The 18668-nt window shown below is 35.4% G+C and overlaps 1 protein-coding gene across 6 annotated transcripts; it reads left to right on the top strand.

Moving 5' to 3' along the window:
- The first annotated feature begins 1277 nt into the window (after positions 1-1277).
- On the top strand, positions 1278-17216 carry LOC113729300 (phototropin-2-like). 6 transcript variants are annotated; one of them, XM_072080693.1, is made up of 24 exons: positions 1278-2320; positions 3126-3308; positions 4465-4556; positions 4631-4874; positions 5623-5839; positions 6086-6156; positions 6703-6809; positions 6911-6960; positions 7050-7154; positions 8399-8458; positions 8790-8879; positions 9683-9759; positions 10440-10533; positions 11055-11135; positions 12199-12302; positions 13296-13345; positions 14022-14128; positions 14564-14683; positions 15566-15617; positions 15972-16084; positions 16192-16332; positions 16453-16565; positions 16689-16727; positions 16848-17216. In XM_072080693.1, exons 1-22 carry the CDS (start codon positions 1692-1694, stop codon positions 16561-16563), a joined length of 2898 nt encoding a protein of 965 aa, XP_071936794.1. In that variant the 5' UTR covers positions 1278-1691; the 3' UTR covers positions 16564-16565; positions 16689-16727; positions 16848-17216. The 6 variants fall into 6 exon arrangements, with proteins under 6 accessions (XP_071936794.1, XP_027109411.2, XP_071936795.1 ...); XM_027253610.2 differs by lacking the exon at positions 16689-16727 and having other exon boundaries at positions 5626-5839; positions 10440-10524; XM_072080694.1 differs by lacking the exon at positions 16689-16727 and having other exon boundaries at positions 5626-5839.
- The last annotated feature ends 1452 nt before the right edge of the window (positions 17217-18668 follow it).

Raw genomic sequence — 18668 nt, 5'->3', positions numbered from 1 at the left:
ACGCAATGAGAGTATTTCAAACCCATAATGAAATGACAAGAACCGCTAATGAGAGGACGATGTTCAAAATGTAATGGAAAACAAATTGCTTTTTTATTATAATATAAGGATCTATATTACACATTTTATTAAGTTCCAATCTGTTTTTTGAAATTAAAATGTTTAATATCTATACTATATACACTATATATCAAAGGAGATACAGGGGTTTAGAATAAACATTTTTTGTCACGTTATATACTTTCAACTTTGTCCTTATGAAAATTCCTTATTGTTTTACTAGTTACACATGATTTGTTAAAAATCATAGTTATCAAACCTAACCTGGAGCTCTACCTACAGAGGTGATCAGTCACCGGGTTACTAGTTCAACTACGGGTTGTACAATAGCTATATTATATAATATAATAATATATTTTAAATTATAAAAATAATAAAAATAATAAAAATTTTAAGTTGATGGTTCAATTGGCGGTTTAACTAGCAGTTTTTGCCAATCTATCGATTGAATCGTCGGGTCATTAACTAGTAAATAAATTTGATGTTTGATCGATCTAATTAGTGACCTAACCTGACCTTATAATCGGTTCATCGAGTTGATTGGTTCGATCGTTGGACCGGACCAAATTTTATAACTATGGCTAAACTAACTATTAGTAACTATTTTTTAACCATTACTATCTGAGATAAAATAACTGCCTATAAGTATTGTAACTACCAAAATAACTATCGTTTGATGGGAAAAAAGGTTAAAACACTACAGAGTACTCTAGTAATGAAAATTTTATGCAAAATTAATTTGTAAGAAAAGCATTTCTGAATTATACACACATCGCATGTGCTTTTGGCACCAGTATAGATTATAGGACAGATTCTCAAACCTAATCATGTGTAAATGGTGACTTACCTTTTTTTTCCCATGAATTTGCTAGATTTTTTTTTTTTTTAGAATTTGCTAGACTTGGTAAATACCATGAAAGGCTTCAATAATTGCACGACTTCTCACCCCCATTATGGACCCTTCAACGCAAGAAAACAAACAGTCCCTAGCGTGGAAGTTTAAGGAACACAGAATCACAAGGCGTCTTTTGTCATTTCATCAAGATTTTTTAACTGATAGCGAAGCGCGCCAGAAACGGTTAGAAAAATAAACGGTTGTGACCCACTACCGTTGCAACACTTGTCCCAAAAATAGACGGCCAAGATTTGGTTACATGGCACCATTCGAGGTTCTGTTAATCCTGTGAACGTTATCTTTCCAATATCTAGTGTTTCTGGTTCAAATTTCCCATGTCCAATTAAGCCTAGCTGGAAGCTCTGAACCAATAACTCAGTACTAGCTGAAGCACAATCCAATCTGCTCTGCAATAAATTTTCAGACTGTTTTTGTAATCTTTTGTAGCGTATATATCCACTTTTACTTGTATTGTACCCAAAAAAGGAGAAAAATGAAATATTACTAATGTTTCGATTGGATTGTCACTTTTTTCTTGACTGTATTTAGTCTATAGTTTAACTGAGAGAAAAGTGGGTGGTTAGATTTTTTTATTTTTTTTTGGTGGGGTGGTTGATTTTAGTTGTGTTATTGCAAGATAATGTTGATTTCATATGTTTGATGATGAAAGAAAAGTGGGGCTGATTTGATGCTCCTGGTTACTTCTTATAGATGGTGACAGTTTGATTGAAAGTGGATGGAGTCATCAGGTGTACGACGACCCATCGATGTTTATAAGCCATCAGTAAGTCATGATGATGGAAAATCATTTGATAGGAAGCATGAGGGATTGAATGTGAAAGTACTGAGAATGCAAGGGGAGGCATCGGGGAATTCTGGAAGTACGACGGGTGTTAGGCATAAGTGGATGGCTTTTAAGGAAGAACCGAGAAAATCAGAGATCACTGCTGTAAATGCTGATGAGGTAAGGGAGAAGGAGAATGAAGGACAAGGCAATAGAAGCAATCGGGTGCTCTCAGGAGCTAGCATAGCTGAAAGGACTGCAGAATGGGGACTGGTGGTCAGGACTGATGTGGGAGAAGGTAGCTTTCATGCAATAGGGATGAACGAAAATAATTCTTTAGGAGATGGAGAAAGAAGCAAGGGCTCATCAGATAAATTCTTGGCGGACTCAAGGAGGACGTCAGAGGAATCTGAAGCTCCTGTTCCAAGAGTATCTCAGGAGTTAAAGGATGCTTTAGCGACTTTGCAACAGACTTTTGTTGTGTCTGATGCAACTAAGCCGGACTGTCCTATAATGTATGCTAGCAGTGGCTTTTTCAGCATGACTGGGTATTCATCAAAGGAAGTTATTGGGAGGAACTGGTAAGGTTACTTTTGATTTCAGATGTATGTAACATAAATTTCTTAGCCGTTGAAAGTCTCAAAAATAGTAGGAGCATGAGCTTTCATGCATTATGTTGATCATTAGACTGATCATAATGTAGTCCCAGAAATCTGGCAGCTAACAAACATGCCCCTTTATTTGTTACCATTTGCTGCTTAGGGGCGTACAAGTATCACTGGACAGTGTTGCAGGACTAAAATTTCCGCCAAGAACCTATTACTCTCATCTTATTTTTACTGAAGACTCGTACTAAAGGTGTTTTCAGGCAAAACAAGTTTATTCATTCCATCAACATTGAAATGTCGGTGAATAATTGTTCAATAGGTCAGGGAACATCATTAGAACTCTGCACTTATATGAACTCTTCAAATTTCTTGAATATCTTAGTACATATTGAGACACAAACTCAGACTTGTTCAGACCTACAGCATTTAGAAGCCCCCTCTTTCTAAAATACATTGCGTGTTCTTCATTTCTTGGCTAATGTTTATTTAAGTAAGAAATGATGGACCAGAGAATATTGTATAGCAGGTCAGGCACCACTATTCTCTGTGATATATTCAAATATAGCACTTAAAACCCTTAAACACCTATAATTCTAGAATACACTGGCAGCTGCATGGTTCCTGACAAGTTGAAGTCACTAATGTTGAATGTGCTTTGCACTGTGATCTCTTATAACCGTAAAACCCATATAGAATATTTCATTGTTTTTGGTGTTACATCAAATCTTGGGAGGATATTCAAGGTTATTGATGGATGTTGTTCTTTGTTTTGGTGCAGTCGCTTTCTACAGGGACCAGATACAGACCCTAAAGAGGTAGAAAAGATACGTACTGCTGTAAGAACAGGATCAAGTTATTGTGGAAGGCTCTTGAACTACAAGAAGGATGGAACCCCATTTTGGAATCTGCTAACAATCACCCCAATCAAAGATGACAGTGGGAGGGCTATAAAATTTATAGGGTAAAGATAGTCTTTTCTCTTTTCAATGTAGAGTATCCAATCTGTTTCACATTTGCAATTGAAAGTTTCCTTACTGAAGATTTTTTTTGGACCTCTAGCTTCCTAGATATGTATTAGTTGGTTTCCTTGTTAGTTTAAGTTCTATTGTGCGAGAAGTGACTAATTTTCTGATTCTTCGTAGAGAGTTTATGGTAATTTCTACTCACATTGGTCCTGTTTCTCACTGACTTCAACCATTGTAATTAGCTCCTTATAACATTTCTCAGGCATCCAGAGATTGACAATTTGTTCATTGGTATTCTTCCCATTCAAAGTTTTCAAAAGAGTTTTCCAGATTTGGTGCATTAATTTGTGATATTGCAGTGTGAACATAATGGATTTCGGAGCAATGAAGGTCACTAGATGAAAAGCCATTCCAAGAGCCATAAGTGACAAATATGTTTCCTACTGAGTTTCCTCTCCTCAAATAAAGCATATGGATGAATATCACAAGCTTAGGTTACTAAAATCTGGACAATCAAATATTAGTTTTCGTATTGGATCATCTTTTGAACAATTATGAGCTTTCGGCTCTATATATAGTAGGGATTCAACTTTAACAGATGCAATCATTTCATCATCTGCATATTTTAAATCTCTCCTTTTTTCCCTTAAATAGTAATTAATATTCTTAGTTTTCCAGACGGCGGGTTGGAAGTTTATTTTTAAAAATTGACATTGTATTCTAGAGGTCTAATAATTTGGAAAAAATAAGTAGGATATATTTTAATTAACTTCAGGTCCTATTGTCCATTCTTCTTCTCCATTTAAAAGATATTTCCCCTCAGATTTCCTACTGTGGTAAGCATGTAAGTTTTTGCTTGTATGATATTCAAGAGCCAGATTGCTAAGTCAAGTAAACTAGCACAGACCTTATCCTCTATAGAACGTTCTGAGCTAGAACAGCATTTAGTAATTTCATGCATTTCATGTCACTATACTTCATTGCATCTCCTTTCAGCTTGGAGGTTGTTGACTTTCACTGTAGAATCCGTTTGAAATTGGTAAAATCTGAATTTGTTAGTGCATTCAATTGTGGTAACGTTTGAGCAATGCTGAGTAATTTAGGTAATTCCTGCTATGCTTCTGGTCTTATGTCTTCAGTACCTTTTGGCAGAATGCAGGTTGAGGTCAGCAAATACACTGAGGGTATAGCTGACAGTGCAGTACGACCAAATGGGCTTCCCCAGTCATTAATCCGATATGATGGTGCATACGATTGCTATTTTTGTTATTCAACAACATCTCTGCATCTTAAAATCCTTTCTGTCTACATGTAACAGCTCGTCAGAAGGAAAACGCCTTAGGATCCATCACTGAGGTTGTGCAAACCATAAAACATCCACGTTCTCTCATCCGGTCAATGAGTCATGATATTACAGCCAAGGTTGAAAGTGAGAAGTTTAATATTGATTATATGCTTCCCGGACCAGCCGTAACAGAGAATGTAGCAACATCTGGTAGACAAACTCCACACCATGACTTCAGCAAAAAATCAAGAAAGTCAGCACGCATTTCGTTAATGGGGTATACCATTTCACGTGTTCTATTTGTTATCTCTCAACCTCTACCCAGTTTTGAACAATTAAAATCCATAAGAAGGATAGTCAAGATAATTCTGGAGACCTTTTTAGGTTAGAGAAGTCCCTTATTATTTTCCTCGTTGGCACTAGAACAGTAGTAGCTAGTCTTTTTTGCTTCCCCAGGTTTGAGATAAATTAAAGGCAACAGACCTGTTATTCTTTGTTGAAATCAAGCATTTTAAACAAGGTACCAAAAAGACGTAGCAGTTTGATTTTGCTATAGAAACCCTATTTCATCTTTGATATTGAACAGTTAATTGTTCCTAGTTATGTTTCAAACGAATAGGTTTCGGACCATTTTGGATAAGGTCCCTATCCAATTTTCCATGTAGTTTTTGAAAAGAAATATTTTAGAATATCATCAAAATGGTAGTAAGAGTTATCTATGTCATCAGCGATGTAACATTGTTTCTGAAGCCATGTTGTATATGAGATCAGCAGAGCTACTGAATTCAATGATACAATGTTTAATTTCTGATATCATAAGGCCAGAAGAAATGTACTAAATTGGTATGCCTTAATAGAGTTACGTCCTGCACAAAATAAAAGAATCTGCATATGAGTGGCAGTGTCTTGTTTGTCTTTTTTTTTTTTTTTGGGATAAACAAGTTTAGGCAGTAACAAAAAGCTCCTTAATTTTAGTAAACTTCATAATTAAGGATACAGTCTAAACAATTGTGCTTGATTTTCAGTAGGTTTAAGTTGAGGTCAGCGAGCTATGCAGGAAGGGAGGAACCACCAATCATTGAGCCTGAAATCTTGATGACAAGAGACATAGAAAGAACAGACAGTTGGGAGCGAGCTGAAAGAGATAGGGATATTCGTCAAGGAATAGACCTAGCAACTACTTTGGAACGAATTGAGAAGAATTTTGTCATTACAGATCCCAGACTTCCTGATAATCCAATTGTAAGATCAATCCTGTTTTTTGAGATAAATACGGTAGGATCACTGTAGTTGAGTGCATTTCAATTGTTTTAGTACCTGAGATTGTAAGTGTTTGTGACATTACAAGGTTTCAGTTTCTATCTTCAGCTGCACTACTGCCTTTTTATCGCCTTTCTTTCTGTCAGGGAAGCAAAGTACCTGTTTCAGTTTGCAGTTTAGACTGGTATTTGTGTGAAATTTCAACTAAAACTGTGGTCTCCTTTGCAGATTTTTGCATCTGATAGCTTTCTAGAATTGACTGAGTACACGCGTGAAGAAATTTTAGGACGAAATTGCAGGTATGAATTTTTACCTTGAATAATCTTTTTATTGCAATTAAAAAGACTATATAATATTGGTTTTGCTGGTGAATGTTTCTCTGTCTTTTGCACTTTATAAATTGAGCTTGAAGAAGATATGTCAAAACTAAAATAAATTATTCATGGTTGCCTCACTGCTTTGCTGCTTTCAACTCAGGCCCTCTTTCCCTATCCTGTTACATTCAAAGTTTTCTTGATTTACCTTGAGCTTATGTATCATGGTCTTTAAGAATATCAAAGTACTTTGTTTTCCGATGCTAATACATCATGATTGATTCTGCCAATATGGCTATTGAATCCAACTTTATTGGTAGATTTACGGAATCATTATCCTCCTCATTGTATAGGTCTTTTAAATGGTCACAAGCAAATGATTTTCACCATTCTGATATTGGTGTCATATAACTTCACCTCAGAAATTTATGCTGTTTTCCATCTGTCCTTACTGTGTCAATATGTCTTTTTCGGTAAAGCATTTTCCTCGTAGTAGCAGCATTATCTGATTAAGTTTTTATACTTCTGCAGATTCCTTCAGGGGCCAGAGACAGATCAAGCAACTGTTTCAAGGATAAGAGATGCCATCAGAGAACAAAAGGAAATTACTGTGCAGTTGATTAACTATACTAAGAGTGGTAAACTTAACATCTTTTGTGCTAGTGGACAGAATTGGATCTAATTCTTGAATATACTCTATGATCTCACCTAATTGTTTATTGATACAAATACACTGCAGGAAAGAAATTCTGGAATTTATTTCATCTGCAACCTATGCGTGATCAAAAGGTGAGCAACGTAGCCTGTACCAAGTGGTTTGTTACATGCAGTACCTGCATCTCTGGTTTCCTATCTTAAGCATTTTTTAACAATTTTAGGGAGAACTTCAATACTTCATTGGTGTCCAACTAGATGGAAGTGATCATGTGGAACCCCTAAGAAACCGACTCTCAGAAACAACTGAACAGAAAAGTTCTAAATTGGTAATTTTCTGTTTTATGAAGTTCTCCTGGATGTTCTTTTCATGCTTCAAATTTCTTTAGGAGTGCTATTCCAAGTTCTCACTATCCCTCGTGCCTGGATTCTCTTCATGTTGCTATACATCCTTAAAAACACATCTGGTAGATGACTTTAACAAACAAGTCAGAGGTAGAGATCATTCCTGATATGTATTTGTTATCGTAAAAGGTTTCTAAAGAACAGTACTATGTAATAGCTGTGGTTTAGATTTTCATTTAAGTAGAAAAAGAATGAATAAAATGAGGAAACATGAACAAGAGGCATGTTCTATTTAACAAGATAATTCTACTGTTCTTTTTTTTGGCAAAGCCCCAAATTGGGGTTGGGATGCCATCCCTTAATTTATTTATATCGAAAAAGAGTACAGCGAAATAGAGGGGGCCAAACCTGACCTCTGTTAAAGTAAAAGAGACAGCTAAGGATCAACAATAATACGCACATATGAAAAAATCTGGAGTTCTAAACACATAACAGATCAATCGAACGAAATCATCCACATGAGGGTGCCCCACATTTGTGGGATTGTGAGCGAGCATGGGAATTTGGTTTGACATCTTGACGTGTTTGCATTGTTTTACCTTTTTTTGAAAGCTGCTTCCTCGTTTTCTTTGAAATCACTTGGGTAAATTGCTCGTGAATTGGGTTCTGGTCTTGATCTTTGTCTTTTTCGCGTTGTGAATCATCTTCTTCTTCTTCATTTTTGTCATCATTGCATGTTGTACTTGAAAGAAGAAAAGGCTTAGTTCTGTTCTGAGGATAATTCTACTGTTCTTAAACAATCACAAATACCTGGATTAGTGAATGTGTTTATGTGGACTTGATTGAAATGGCAAGCTTCTTCTTGACTTGAAATATTTGATGTTTTCAATACTTCCTAGTTTGCCTAATGTTATGCCCTGTTGTTCAAATTTTTTTACTTTAGTAGCAATTAAGTCATGGCATGTCAGACAATGTTGAAAGAAAAAAGAAGGGAACATATTTGCAAAATAACAATTTATATGGAAATTGCATATGAAATTGATCCTCAGAGAAGTGATAATATTGGTACAAAGGAAAACAATCTTGTATTAATGCTATGGCTCTAGAATTATTATGTGCGGTGAAGGCAGGCAATGGATCTATTCTTTTTTAATAGGATTACCATTTTTTAGCAACATCTTAAGTGATCAGATTTTAATGTGAATCTGAAGATCCTTACTTGTTCCAGGTCAAAGCTACAGCAGAAAATGTTGACGAAGCTGTAAGAGACCTTCCTGATGCCAACTTGGTAAGGTATTCCTTTGTCTTTAGATTGGATTTTGGTTGATAAACCACATAATTGAGTAAAAGAATGAAGGCATACCCTTACATATTTCTTATATGTTTAGACCACTTATTATACTGATGAAATGTATCACTTGGTTATCAAGGATGTTAAGAATTGATGATCAAAATGCACCGCAAAGAAAAGCATTAGAGTAGATTTCATTAATTATATTTCAGATAAAACTTTTGGGAATTTAAGAATTTTCTTTTGCAAACAGTTCCCAGAAGTATCTATTCTATCTAGGCTATTAATTGTGTTATCACTTACAAATCCTCATGCTGCCTCCTTTCAGAGACCAGAAGACTTATGGGCAGTGCACTCTCAACCTGTCTATCCAAGGCCTCACAAAAAGTATAGTGCTTATTGGGAAGCAATACAGAAGGTAAGGATTTTGAGAATTTATTCCAAGAAACAAGCATTGCTTCAATGAATTGAAAATGGTTAAGCAAGAGAAGTTCCAGGAACACTTTCATAAGTTTCTAGTGCCGGGTGCAACAGCATTTAGATTCTCAGTTTCTAGGCCTTTACTAAGCTTTCTTGAATCTGGAAGCAAGCATAATATCAGACCTAATCTAGGGCTCGGTGCAACAGTACTTCTTTTTTTTTTTTTTTTTTCCCTAAATGTTTTATCAACTAGAGCTATGGAGTCATTGTCATCATAAATATTCATACATATCAGGTTATTCTATTATTAGAGTTATACATATGTCAAAATTTACTGTTTCGAGAGCAAGAAACCCAAGACTTGTTGCATTCAAAATTTGGAACTAAAATTTCTTCAGGAGATTCTTCTGTTTACTTGCTCTTCGTACTGAAATAATAACCTGTTACATCTGAATAAAAGTGACGCGATCTTATGTCAGTAATAGTAATAATACTACTCTTTCATATGCTTTAGTGAATTGGTTCTTCCAACTTACTCTTTGTTGTCTAGAGTTCCTCTGGTTTTTTTCTTCTTTTTATTATCCGGCATCCTCAAGCATCTTATAAAAATCCTTTCCTCCATAAGGTGTGGGAAATGTGTTACTTCTTGCAAAGAGTAGAGTCCAAAGGGCCAGTAAAACAACTCCTATTTGTTTGTCATACATGATTTGGAGGCTAGATCACCATTCCAGGTCACGTATTAGTGATTCAAGAGTTGTTTGCTTTTTAAGAATAACCGTTTTTGTCCCTTTCGTCTTGTAGATCACGGCAACTGGTGAAAGAATTGGACTTCATCATTTTAAACCAATACGACCTTTGGGATGTGGAGACACTGGCAGGTTTGCATTAAAAATGCCTTCCTATAAGCAAGACTAGTCAATGGACCACTGAATTCCAATTTGTCATTGCCACACTGGTTTTATCTACTAATATTGAGTTTTTGATGTTATAGTTAGTACTACATGCCCTTTCGAAGATTTCAATTCAACAAAAGATCATTCATTTGATCACAATGACTACTATTACTATTGTTTGTAGCTGCTATACTTTTTCTTGCTTGTGCCTTGGATGATTAATATCTTGCTCAAAATCAGTAAGCATCAAGGAACTATTTTATTTTTGTTGCTGTTGTGATCAGCACATGATTATATTTCATTCAAAGTGTATGACAGATGGAAGTCAGTGAATGAACTTAAGGGCGAGTGGACTAATCTCTATGATAGAATGATCTATATCTTCACATAGAATAATCCATTGACAATCCTGGAATTTGAAAGCCTTTCGATGTCCAGGTTGTCATGTGACTTGGAGAGTTATTCTTTCTAATTTTCTGGACTTTTGGATGTAATTGCTTTGTTTCCGGTGCTTTCTTCTCAAGCGATCTTTACAAACTTTTCTGCTCAACTGGCAAGCATCATACAGTTGTCCATTCCATATTCCAAATATGAACAGCTTGAAATGATATCACACAGCTTCCTAATCATATCATCTGAACTGATATTAATGATGAATGATGCAGTGTTCATTTGGTGGAACTGAAAGGATCAGGTCAATTATATGCAATGAAGGCAATGGATAAATCTATAATGATGAACCGTAACAAGGTTAGAATGGCAAGTCACAAGCTCATACACAAATGTTACTGATTTCTTTCAATACATAGCTTGGCTTTTTCCATAATGCATAATTTAATATTGGACCTGGTTTCAGTGACTAGAAATATAACAGAGAAATATATACTGGTTTACTATCTTATTCTGGACATCAGGGAACGTGTGTCACTCAGACACCAGCAAGTTTAATAGAAAGTTATTTTCACAAAATTCATGCAAAGAGTGTCCGTCCCCATCTTTTCTTGCCATAGACATGATTAAAGATCACAGTTTGTAATTGCTGATTCTTCCATTTCAGATGCAGACATGCAGAACCACCATTTTGCATCACTAAACTAATGTAATCACGAAGTTGTCCATAAAATTGCATTGTTTGTCTTCAGTTCAGAGGACATGATAGCCTACTATCCAAAATTTTGAACTTTGAAATCCATGGAAACAGTTTCTTCCCTGCTATGGAATCAGCACCGGTACAGGGTTCCCAACTTTTGAGCCCTAAGCAGACTGATGAATATGTGCAGGTTCACAGAGCATGCATTGAAAGGGAAATCATTTCACTGCTAGATCATCCATTCCTTCTAACGCTGTACGCATCTTTTCAGGTTTGATTTTACTACTCTTCATTGCTCAAGTTTATAGATAGTTGTATAGCTAAAAGCAGGAATTACATAAACAAATAAGTTCGTTCATGAATTCTAAGCATAATTCAATCTACTTTGCCATCCCATAATTCTGTTTGGCATTTGAATTGTCACAAGTCTAGTCTCTTAGTCCTAATTGTCTAATTGTTTTAGCAAATAATTATTCATGTTTTATTTGGCCTCCAATTTTTAAGGGTGGTGGATGATTTCCATATCCACACTTTTCAGTCTTTAGCATTAGATCTGAAATACTTCTGCATGCACTTCTTTGTCTTTCAACTACTTCATTTTCCTAGCGTCAATCAGAAACTTTCTTCCACATTTTAAGATTTTATTCTGGATACTCTCTGAATACCTTAATAGACAAGAACAGCTACCCTAAGAAAGTGTTTAGCATTTTTAAGCTCATTCAACATGTCTTCCGAGCTGAAATTTGTGATGGCATAACAACCAATAAAACACTTGCATCATATATTCCCTGCCTGGTTTATTCCTAGTTACATCAGAATTTTCTAGTCCTACATGAACGTTTGCATACAGCTACAAAGTGTACATTACATATATTCTCCACTTCTTTTTAAAGAATACTATGTATTTTCCATGGCTTTTTGGATGTTAGTTCATTTTTCTTATTGTAACTGCTAAATTTATGCATAAAGCTAGTTTGACATAAATCCCATTGAGTCCAACAAAATTACTAACACATCGAAACTCATAAAGTGATTTCTAAATTTTTGGGAGAAATAGTGATCCATCCCTGATTACAATTAATTTCCTTTTGGCACTTTGATGAACTGATAGAATTGCATTTGTGCTTCAAGTTATTCCTAAAATTGTTGTCTGTATTTGTCCTTCTGTTTCAGTTTGAGCTAATTTTGTATGTTTGGTCTTTTGGTTTGATGTAGGCTTCTAAACTCCATACAAGTTATTCTTTCTGTTTTTTTTTTAAGAGATTGGTATGCTATAATGTTTGAACATAACTTAGTACAAGGTGAGAAGGACTAACATTTCTTTGTTCCCCCAGACACGCACACATGTCTGTTTAATAACTGACTTTTGTCCTGGAGGAGAGTTATTTGCGTTGCTTGACAAGCAGCCTATGAAGATATTCAGAGAGGATTCAGCGAGGTATGTTCTTTCTATACCTCCATTTATGATGGCAAAATCAAATCAACAACTACTGCTATTGATACTGGTTGAGTTTCATCTCTGCTGATTTTGGGTTTGAAGAAAGTATTCACTCCCATACGGCCTGTTATGGTATGGAGAATAAGGATCAGAAGATTGGTTAGCATTGAAATCTTCCTGTTCCTAATTCAGACTTTTGAGCACAAAAAATAGGCTAGTTTCAGAGACTGTGTACTAAAATGAATGGCCTTTCTAGTTTCTAAACCTGTTAGGAAAATGTGCTCCTTAACTTCAAATAAAGATTATTTAATTTATTAGGCTACATCGGATATTAATAACCACGTACGGGGTTCATCTGCATTGATTAACAACACGCATAACATAGCAGTATCGAACGCCAAAAGGTTATCAACAGGAGCTCTTGGATTGGAGCTCTTCCATTTCCATGTTGTACCTAAGCTTTGCAAGAAATGCTGGGTGCCTGGTGCCAGATTAACTTGTTTTTAGACTTCCACCAACTAGCCAAAGTCATAAAAGTGAAATTTAAGAACAGTAAGATATTAAGCTCCTTGATTCCAAATAATCCCCAGATATCCCAAAGCGGCAGCAAATAAGACAATTATACAAAGGGATATCAGACAAACATACAAGATTAATTTAGTTTTAAATAGGTGAATGGGGATAAGGTGTCTTTCCCTTGGTTGTATCTCTACTTGAAGTGATTAAAGAAAGTACCTTCCCGCTTTGTCACAAGAAATTTGAGATGAAAAATCGGCTATGTTCGTTTAACATGTAGTGTATTTGGACATGTTTTACAAGTTTCATTCAACCGGGAAAAAGTTCCGTGACTATACTTGATACCACGTACTTGGCTATGATTTATTGACTTAAAACTTTCTTTTCTTTACCACTTGAGTATTTACTTTCAATCCATTCAGGAATTTATTTCTGTAAATTAATGGACTTTTCCTCGTCAATGTTACTGCTCCGCAGGTTCTACGCAGCAGAGGTTGTAATAGGTTTGGAATATCTCCACTGTTTAGGTAATTGTTCAAAGTTTATTAGACGCTGTTTACTTTCTTGAACAATTAACTAATTAAGTGAGTTTCCTAGTTTTCATCTAAAAATCTTCATAGCTATTTAATTTCAACTTTGTGATGAAGAATACCTGGAATGCTTAAATGAATTCTCAGGTAGAGTTTGAGGTCTGATACATCGAGTGCTTTTACCATCAACTTAACATTCAACAAATGTTGAACAAAACTGAATCTTATTATGCAATAGTTGCACTTAAAAGATGGAATCTGGGATATCATGTGGAATTACTATTGATCTAGATGACCCCTAGACAAAAGAGATACCGTCTTGCATTCCTGAGATTTTCACAACCTTAGAGTGATACACAACAATTTTAGTTTGTTTTGGACAAATTGCTCAAACAAGTCCTTTTCCACATCTTGGGGCTGCATTCAGCTTGGCACTTCCTACTGTTCATCAAATCAATTACCTTCGCTCAAGTACATTGAACATAGAAGTAGATTGGTGAACACTGAACAATTTGAAGGGCATGCCCTTTAAAAGTTTTTACGACTATCCACAATGTCTTTATGGTTCTATCAAGATTCTGTGTTACATAAAAGAAATCAGTAAGAACCTGTATTAGAATAGCGCTTGTTCTAATGAAATGATTGCTTGTTTTCTTCTTTTCTTGTATTACAGGGATCATTTATCGAGACCTAAAACCAGAAAATATACTACTCGAAAAGGATGGGCATGTTGTATTAACAGACTTTGATCTATCCTTTAAGACAACCTGTAAACCCCAAGTATGCATTTCTTCCTAATGCTATGTGTATTCCTATGAGCAGATAATCGTTTCATTCTCAAATAGTTAATCCCACTGTGCCATTAACCATGGATTTAGGAGAATACACCTACCAATATTCATAAATTTGTTTTTATGAACCAAATAACCTCATGAAACTCCATTTTCAGCTTTTCTGGAAAACATCTTGCAGAAAATGCTATGATCTCTCTCTCTCTCTCTCTCTCTCTCTCTCTCATTCATTTAGAGCTCAATAAACATGGAATGATGATTCATACATTTTCAGAGTTCAATTTTATGTATTAATGTCTAATTATTGCATAAAAAACCTTAGCACTTTATATATTTTGGGTGCTAAGGTGTCTTTATCACGATGTTAAAATGTCCTGGAGCTGATCATCACTGACCTTTGTTGCCACAAATAAACTTATTTCAGATTATAAAGCATTCGCCACCCAAGAGAAGAAGATCTAGGAGTGAACAACCACCACTATTTGTTGCAGAACCAGTTTCACAATCAAACTCTTTTGTTGGAACGGAAGAGTACATTGCACCGGTATGTTGCATCATTCGAGTTTATTAAATTGTCCTTCCTGGAGCCTGTTTATATGCTGGAGGTTCTGTTTCATATATTTACCGTTGTAGTCTTGCAAATTGCATCTTCTCCTATAGTGGAGACTATTGTTCATGAAAGAATAATTTCAATCTTCTTGTAGGAAAAAATATGCATCACCATACCATGTTATATTCTGTTTCCTAATCTTCCAGTTGTATATTTTTAAAGGATAGAAACATTTGAAATGCTGAATATGCCTGTTAGTTATCAGTCATCACTCCAACTAGTTATTAGTCAGTTATTCAATCTTCCATGCAATTATCTTACTCAATTTTCAATAACCAAGAAAACAAAGTATCATGTTGGGAATCTCACAACACTTCTAGGAAGTCTTTGTAATAAGTTGTAATTGAAGTTTTCGGAGATTTCTTCAATTTACAAAAAGGAAAAGCATTGATATTTGAGGGTTTTTTTTTTTTGGCAACAAATGGAACCATTAGGACAAAGGAGAAGGTGATCAATTGAGTTTTATTCCTATTCTCTGGAGGCGATGATTTTTCAAGATAACTGTTTATCCTGTTGGAAATTGTAATTAAACGAATTACTTTGCTCAGTTCGACCTATTGTTTGATATGTTATCAGGAAGATATTGTTAGTTGCACTGAGTCTTACTAAAGGCACAATGCTCAAGACAGAAGTTTTAAGGAACTTCATAAAAGTAAAATATAATTGTATCATTTTTGTTTGCTTTGTTTCATTGCCTCCCTTTTCATAAAAATAAAAAAATAACCACAATCACCTCATGACGTTATACAGGCGATGCAGCAATAATTCATTCTTGTTGACCTATTAAGCATATACTTACAGATGTATTGCTTTCAGGAAATCATTACTGGCGAAGGCCACAGTAGTGCTATTGATTGGTGGGCTGTTGGTAAGTATAACACAAATGTGTGATATCATGCAAATTCTTCCTTGCTTCACCAGTTCTATGTGTACCAGTTCCTGCATCATACCTCATCTTTCTTAGAAGTGGGAGGTGGGGAATGAGTTTATGATGTACAGTACCTACATTTCTAACAATCTGTTTGGTTTGAGAAATCTCATTCCCATTTCTAACAATCTGATGGGAGCTTGGTTGCCATGTGCTTTGCAATGTCTTGTTTGTCTTCTATGGCATGGTTGAGTAACTTTAGGCTGATTAATCTGCTTTATGGTTAAAATCATCTAGAATTTAGGATGTTTTGTTACGTGCAGAACTTCTGATTGTTCTTAACCTGGCATTCAGGTATATTGCTCTATGAGATGCTTTATGGCCGTACGCCTTTCAGGGGAAAGAATAGGCAGAAGACATTTGCCAACATCCTGCACAAAGACCTCACATTCCCCAGTAGTATTCCGGTATAATCATATCTTGCATATGACAAATAGTCTCCCTCCAATCAAATTTCTCGTGGTCTAATAGATTGAACATCTATTATAAATGAGCTGGATTTGATGGACTGCAGGTAAGCCTTGCAGGGCGGCAGTTGATCAATGCCTTGTTACATAGGGATCCTGCCAGCCGTTTAGGTTCAAATGGAGGTGCAAATCAGATAAAAGAACATCCTTTCTTCCGTGAAATAAATTGGCCCCTCATTCGGCACATGGTACTAGTTCTTCCTTCTTTAGCACATTATCTGGAATTGTATCAGAGGACTAAAAAAAAACATACATTATGCAGCCATGCATTTAAGCATCTTGAAATATGTATACCTGCTTTCTTGCAGAGCCCACCACCTCTAGATGCACCTCTCAAGTTAATTGGGAAGCATTCTAATGCCAAAGATGTACAGTGGGATGATGAGGGAGTGCTCACTGATTCAATGGAAGTCTTCTGAAGGTATGGAAAAGTGATAAGAGTTAAATTTGTTGCAGTTCCTGTCTATCTACTAGCTCTGATATATGCAGTCTCAACAAAAACTTCTCTCATCTAATCAACTTCATGCTGCAAACATGATTTCAGCAAAAACTGTTTTTCATGCTTACTGTGCTGTTGTCTATGGTAAATCCTATTTGCATTTGATCCATATTTACGTCTTTTTCTCCTAAATATTGTTCAGTTTAGTCTCAAGTTCATTAAACCACAGGCAATTGAAATCCATATTGTCTTCTGATCTAACAGATTGAACTTCTCAAAAATATGTTTTCCACAAAGACGGGACTATCAGCACCGATGCATGGATTTTTATATTGTGTAGAAAACAAACACCAAATCCTGGTTTTTGTGTGCCCACTTTTCACAATTTGGATAACAGATGATCCTCATGGGAATATGGATTGAGGCTGCTACCTCCATTCTCCTTCACAGCCTGATGTAATCTAATCTAATAGTGAGCATCTTACTGCAGATGGTAATAGGTGGTGTACTGTATCTACTTTTTTTTGTGTAGAAAATAAGTTCTTGGCTTAGAAAAGGCTCTAATATTAAAGGAAGAAATGTGACTTAAATCATCAGTTTGCAAGTTATCAATGCCTAAAGTTTTCGGATCAACATTCATTTGCATGATTACTTGCAACCAAAAAGTTTTCTGATTAACATTGTTGCAGTTATTAAGCATAAACTCCAGAAGATCCATCCACTGCAGCATCTATCCACTTGAGACAAGAATATTAAGTCTTCACTATTACTTTCCCTGAAACGAAAACCTCGTGGTTGTTTTTTATGCATGCCATGTGAAGACTTGGCCAAACCCTGCAATCATAAGTTAAACTGAGAGGACAAAAATCGATATCAAAAGCTGCACAGATGAACCAATAGACAGCTCCTGGAACATGCTATTATGGGAACTTCTAAGGACTCTGGGTAAAAATCCCCAAGAAATCCAACTCTGATATCTAATGAATACTATTTTGGAAGCATAACATGCAAATCAGAGCGCTTGACATGATGCACCCAACTTCCACAGTGAAAGGGAGTGGTTGAACAAGTTCTCTTTCAAACGAACCAGAAGCAGATATGCAACCTGCAATCAAAATTAGCCTCGCCAATATAACTTACAGGATCCTGATCATTAAGATAAATTGAGGAAATTCAAGGTTTTCTGATTAACTATTTGTGCTCATTTTCTAAGTCTTCCTTATTAAGCGGAAGCCAACTCTTTTAACTTGATTTTGGAAACATTCAAACAGATGATATTATTAATTAGCAAACTTGAGAAGAGTTGCTAATAATTCTCTTCGATCTCTAGATGCTCCTTAATAGGCAGGGTGGCTAGAATACAATTTGCTGAATAGATATATCAAAGCACTGTTAGCCTATTATAATAACATCACTTCAATAAAAGTGCAGCAGTGCAATCCTATAGTCTAGAGGTATCTCCTCTCTCTAGCTTGCTTTGATCCAATTGAGCACTTTCCTAGTATAGGTTAGAATAGGAGTAGGACTAGAATTGATGATTGACATAAAAAAAATTCAATATCAAAAGAAGTGGCAACTTGGAATTTACTTCATATTTGAAAGTTTGAAACAAGCTTTTAGAAATAGGGAATTTTATGATAAGTCAATTCTCATTAATATGGAATTAAGATGATCCTTCTTTTCTTTAATCGTAAACATTGATTTCCATTGATAATGGAGCATTTTTAGAGTCAGCCATCTTTTAAAAGTTGATCTTTGTCTATTGACCTCAATTGCGGTGCCAAGAATATTGACTTAGAATACTAAAAGAATATTCTCCGCTTCAAGTTGGTTCACAAAGGTTTTGCTATTATCAAAGGATAGAAATATTGCTAAATAAGGTAAGCCATAATGAAATTAATAATTTCTTTAAAACCCTAAATATTTTACCTCTACAAAAGTAGAGCAGTCAAAATTATTTTTTATTGTAATTGAGATGCATGCAAAATTTTGATAATATTAATTAAACTACAAAGAATTCGACTGTGGTACTAACCAACAGTCATTTTAAGTGATCACAAAATGATTATTGATAGGTATAAAGTG

This window comes from Coffea arabica, chromosome 2e (genome assembly GCF_036785885.1).
Source record: "Coffea arabica cultivar ET-39 chromosome 2e, Coffea Arabica ET-39 HiFi, whole genome shotgun sequence".
In the NCBI taxonomy this organism is placed as follows: Eukaryota; Viridiplantae; Streptophyta; class Magnoliopsida; order Gentianales; family Rubiaceae; genus Coffea; species Coffea arabica.
Note: the sequence above shows the minus strand (reverse complement) of the source record. Positions and strands in the feature narration are given on the sequence as shown.

Coding starts and splice junctions, on each gene's coding strand:
- LOC113729300 (XM_072080692.1), top strand. CDS start 1,692: ATGGAGTCATCAGGTGTACGACGACCCATCGATGTTTATAAGCCATCA. Junction 5,840..6,085: donor GACTTCCTGATAATCCAATT/GTAAGATCAATC, acceptor TCTCCTTTGCAG/ATTTTTGCATCTGATAGCTT. Junction 15,618..15,971: donor TATTGATTGGTGGGCTGTTG/GTAAGTATAACA, acceptor CCTGGCATTCAG/GTATATTGCTCTATGAGATG.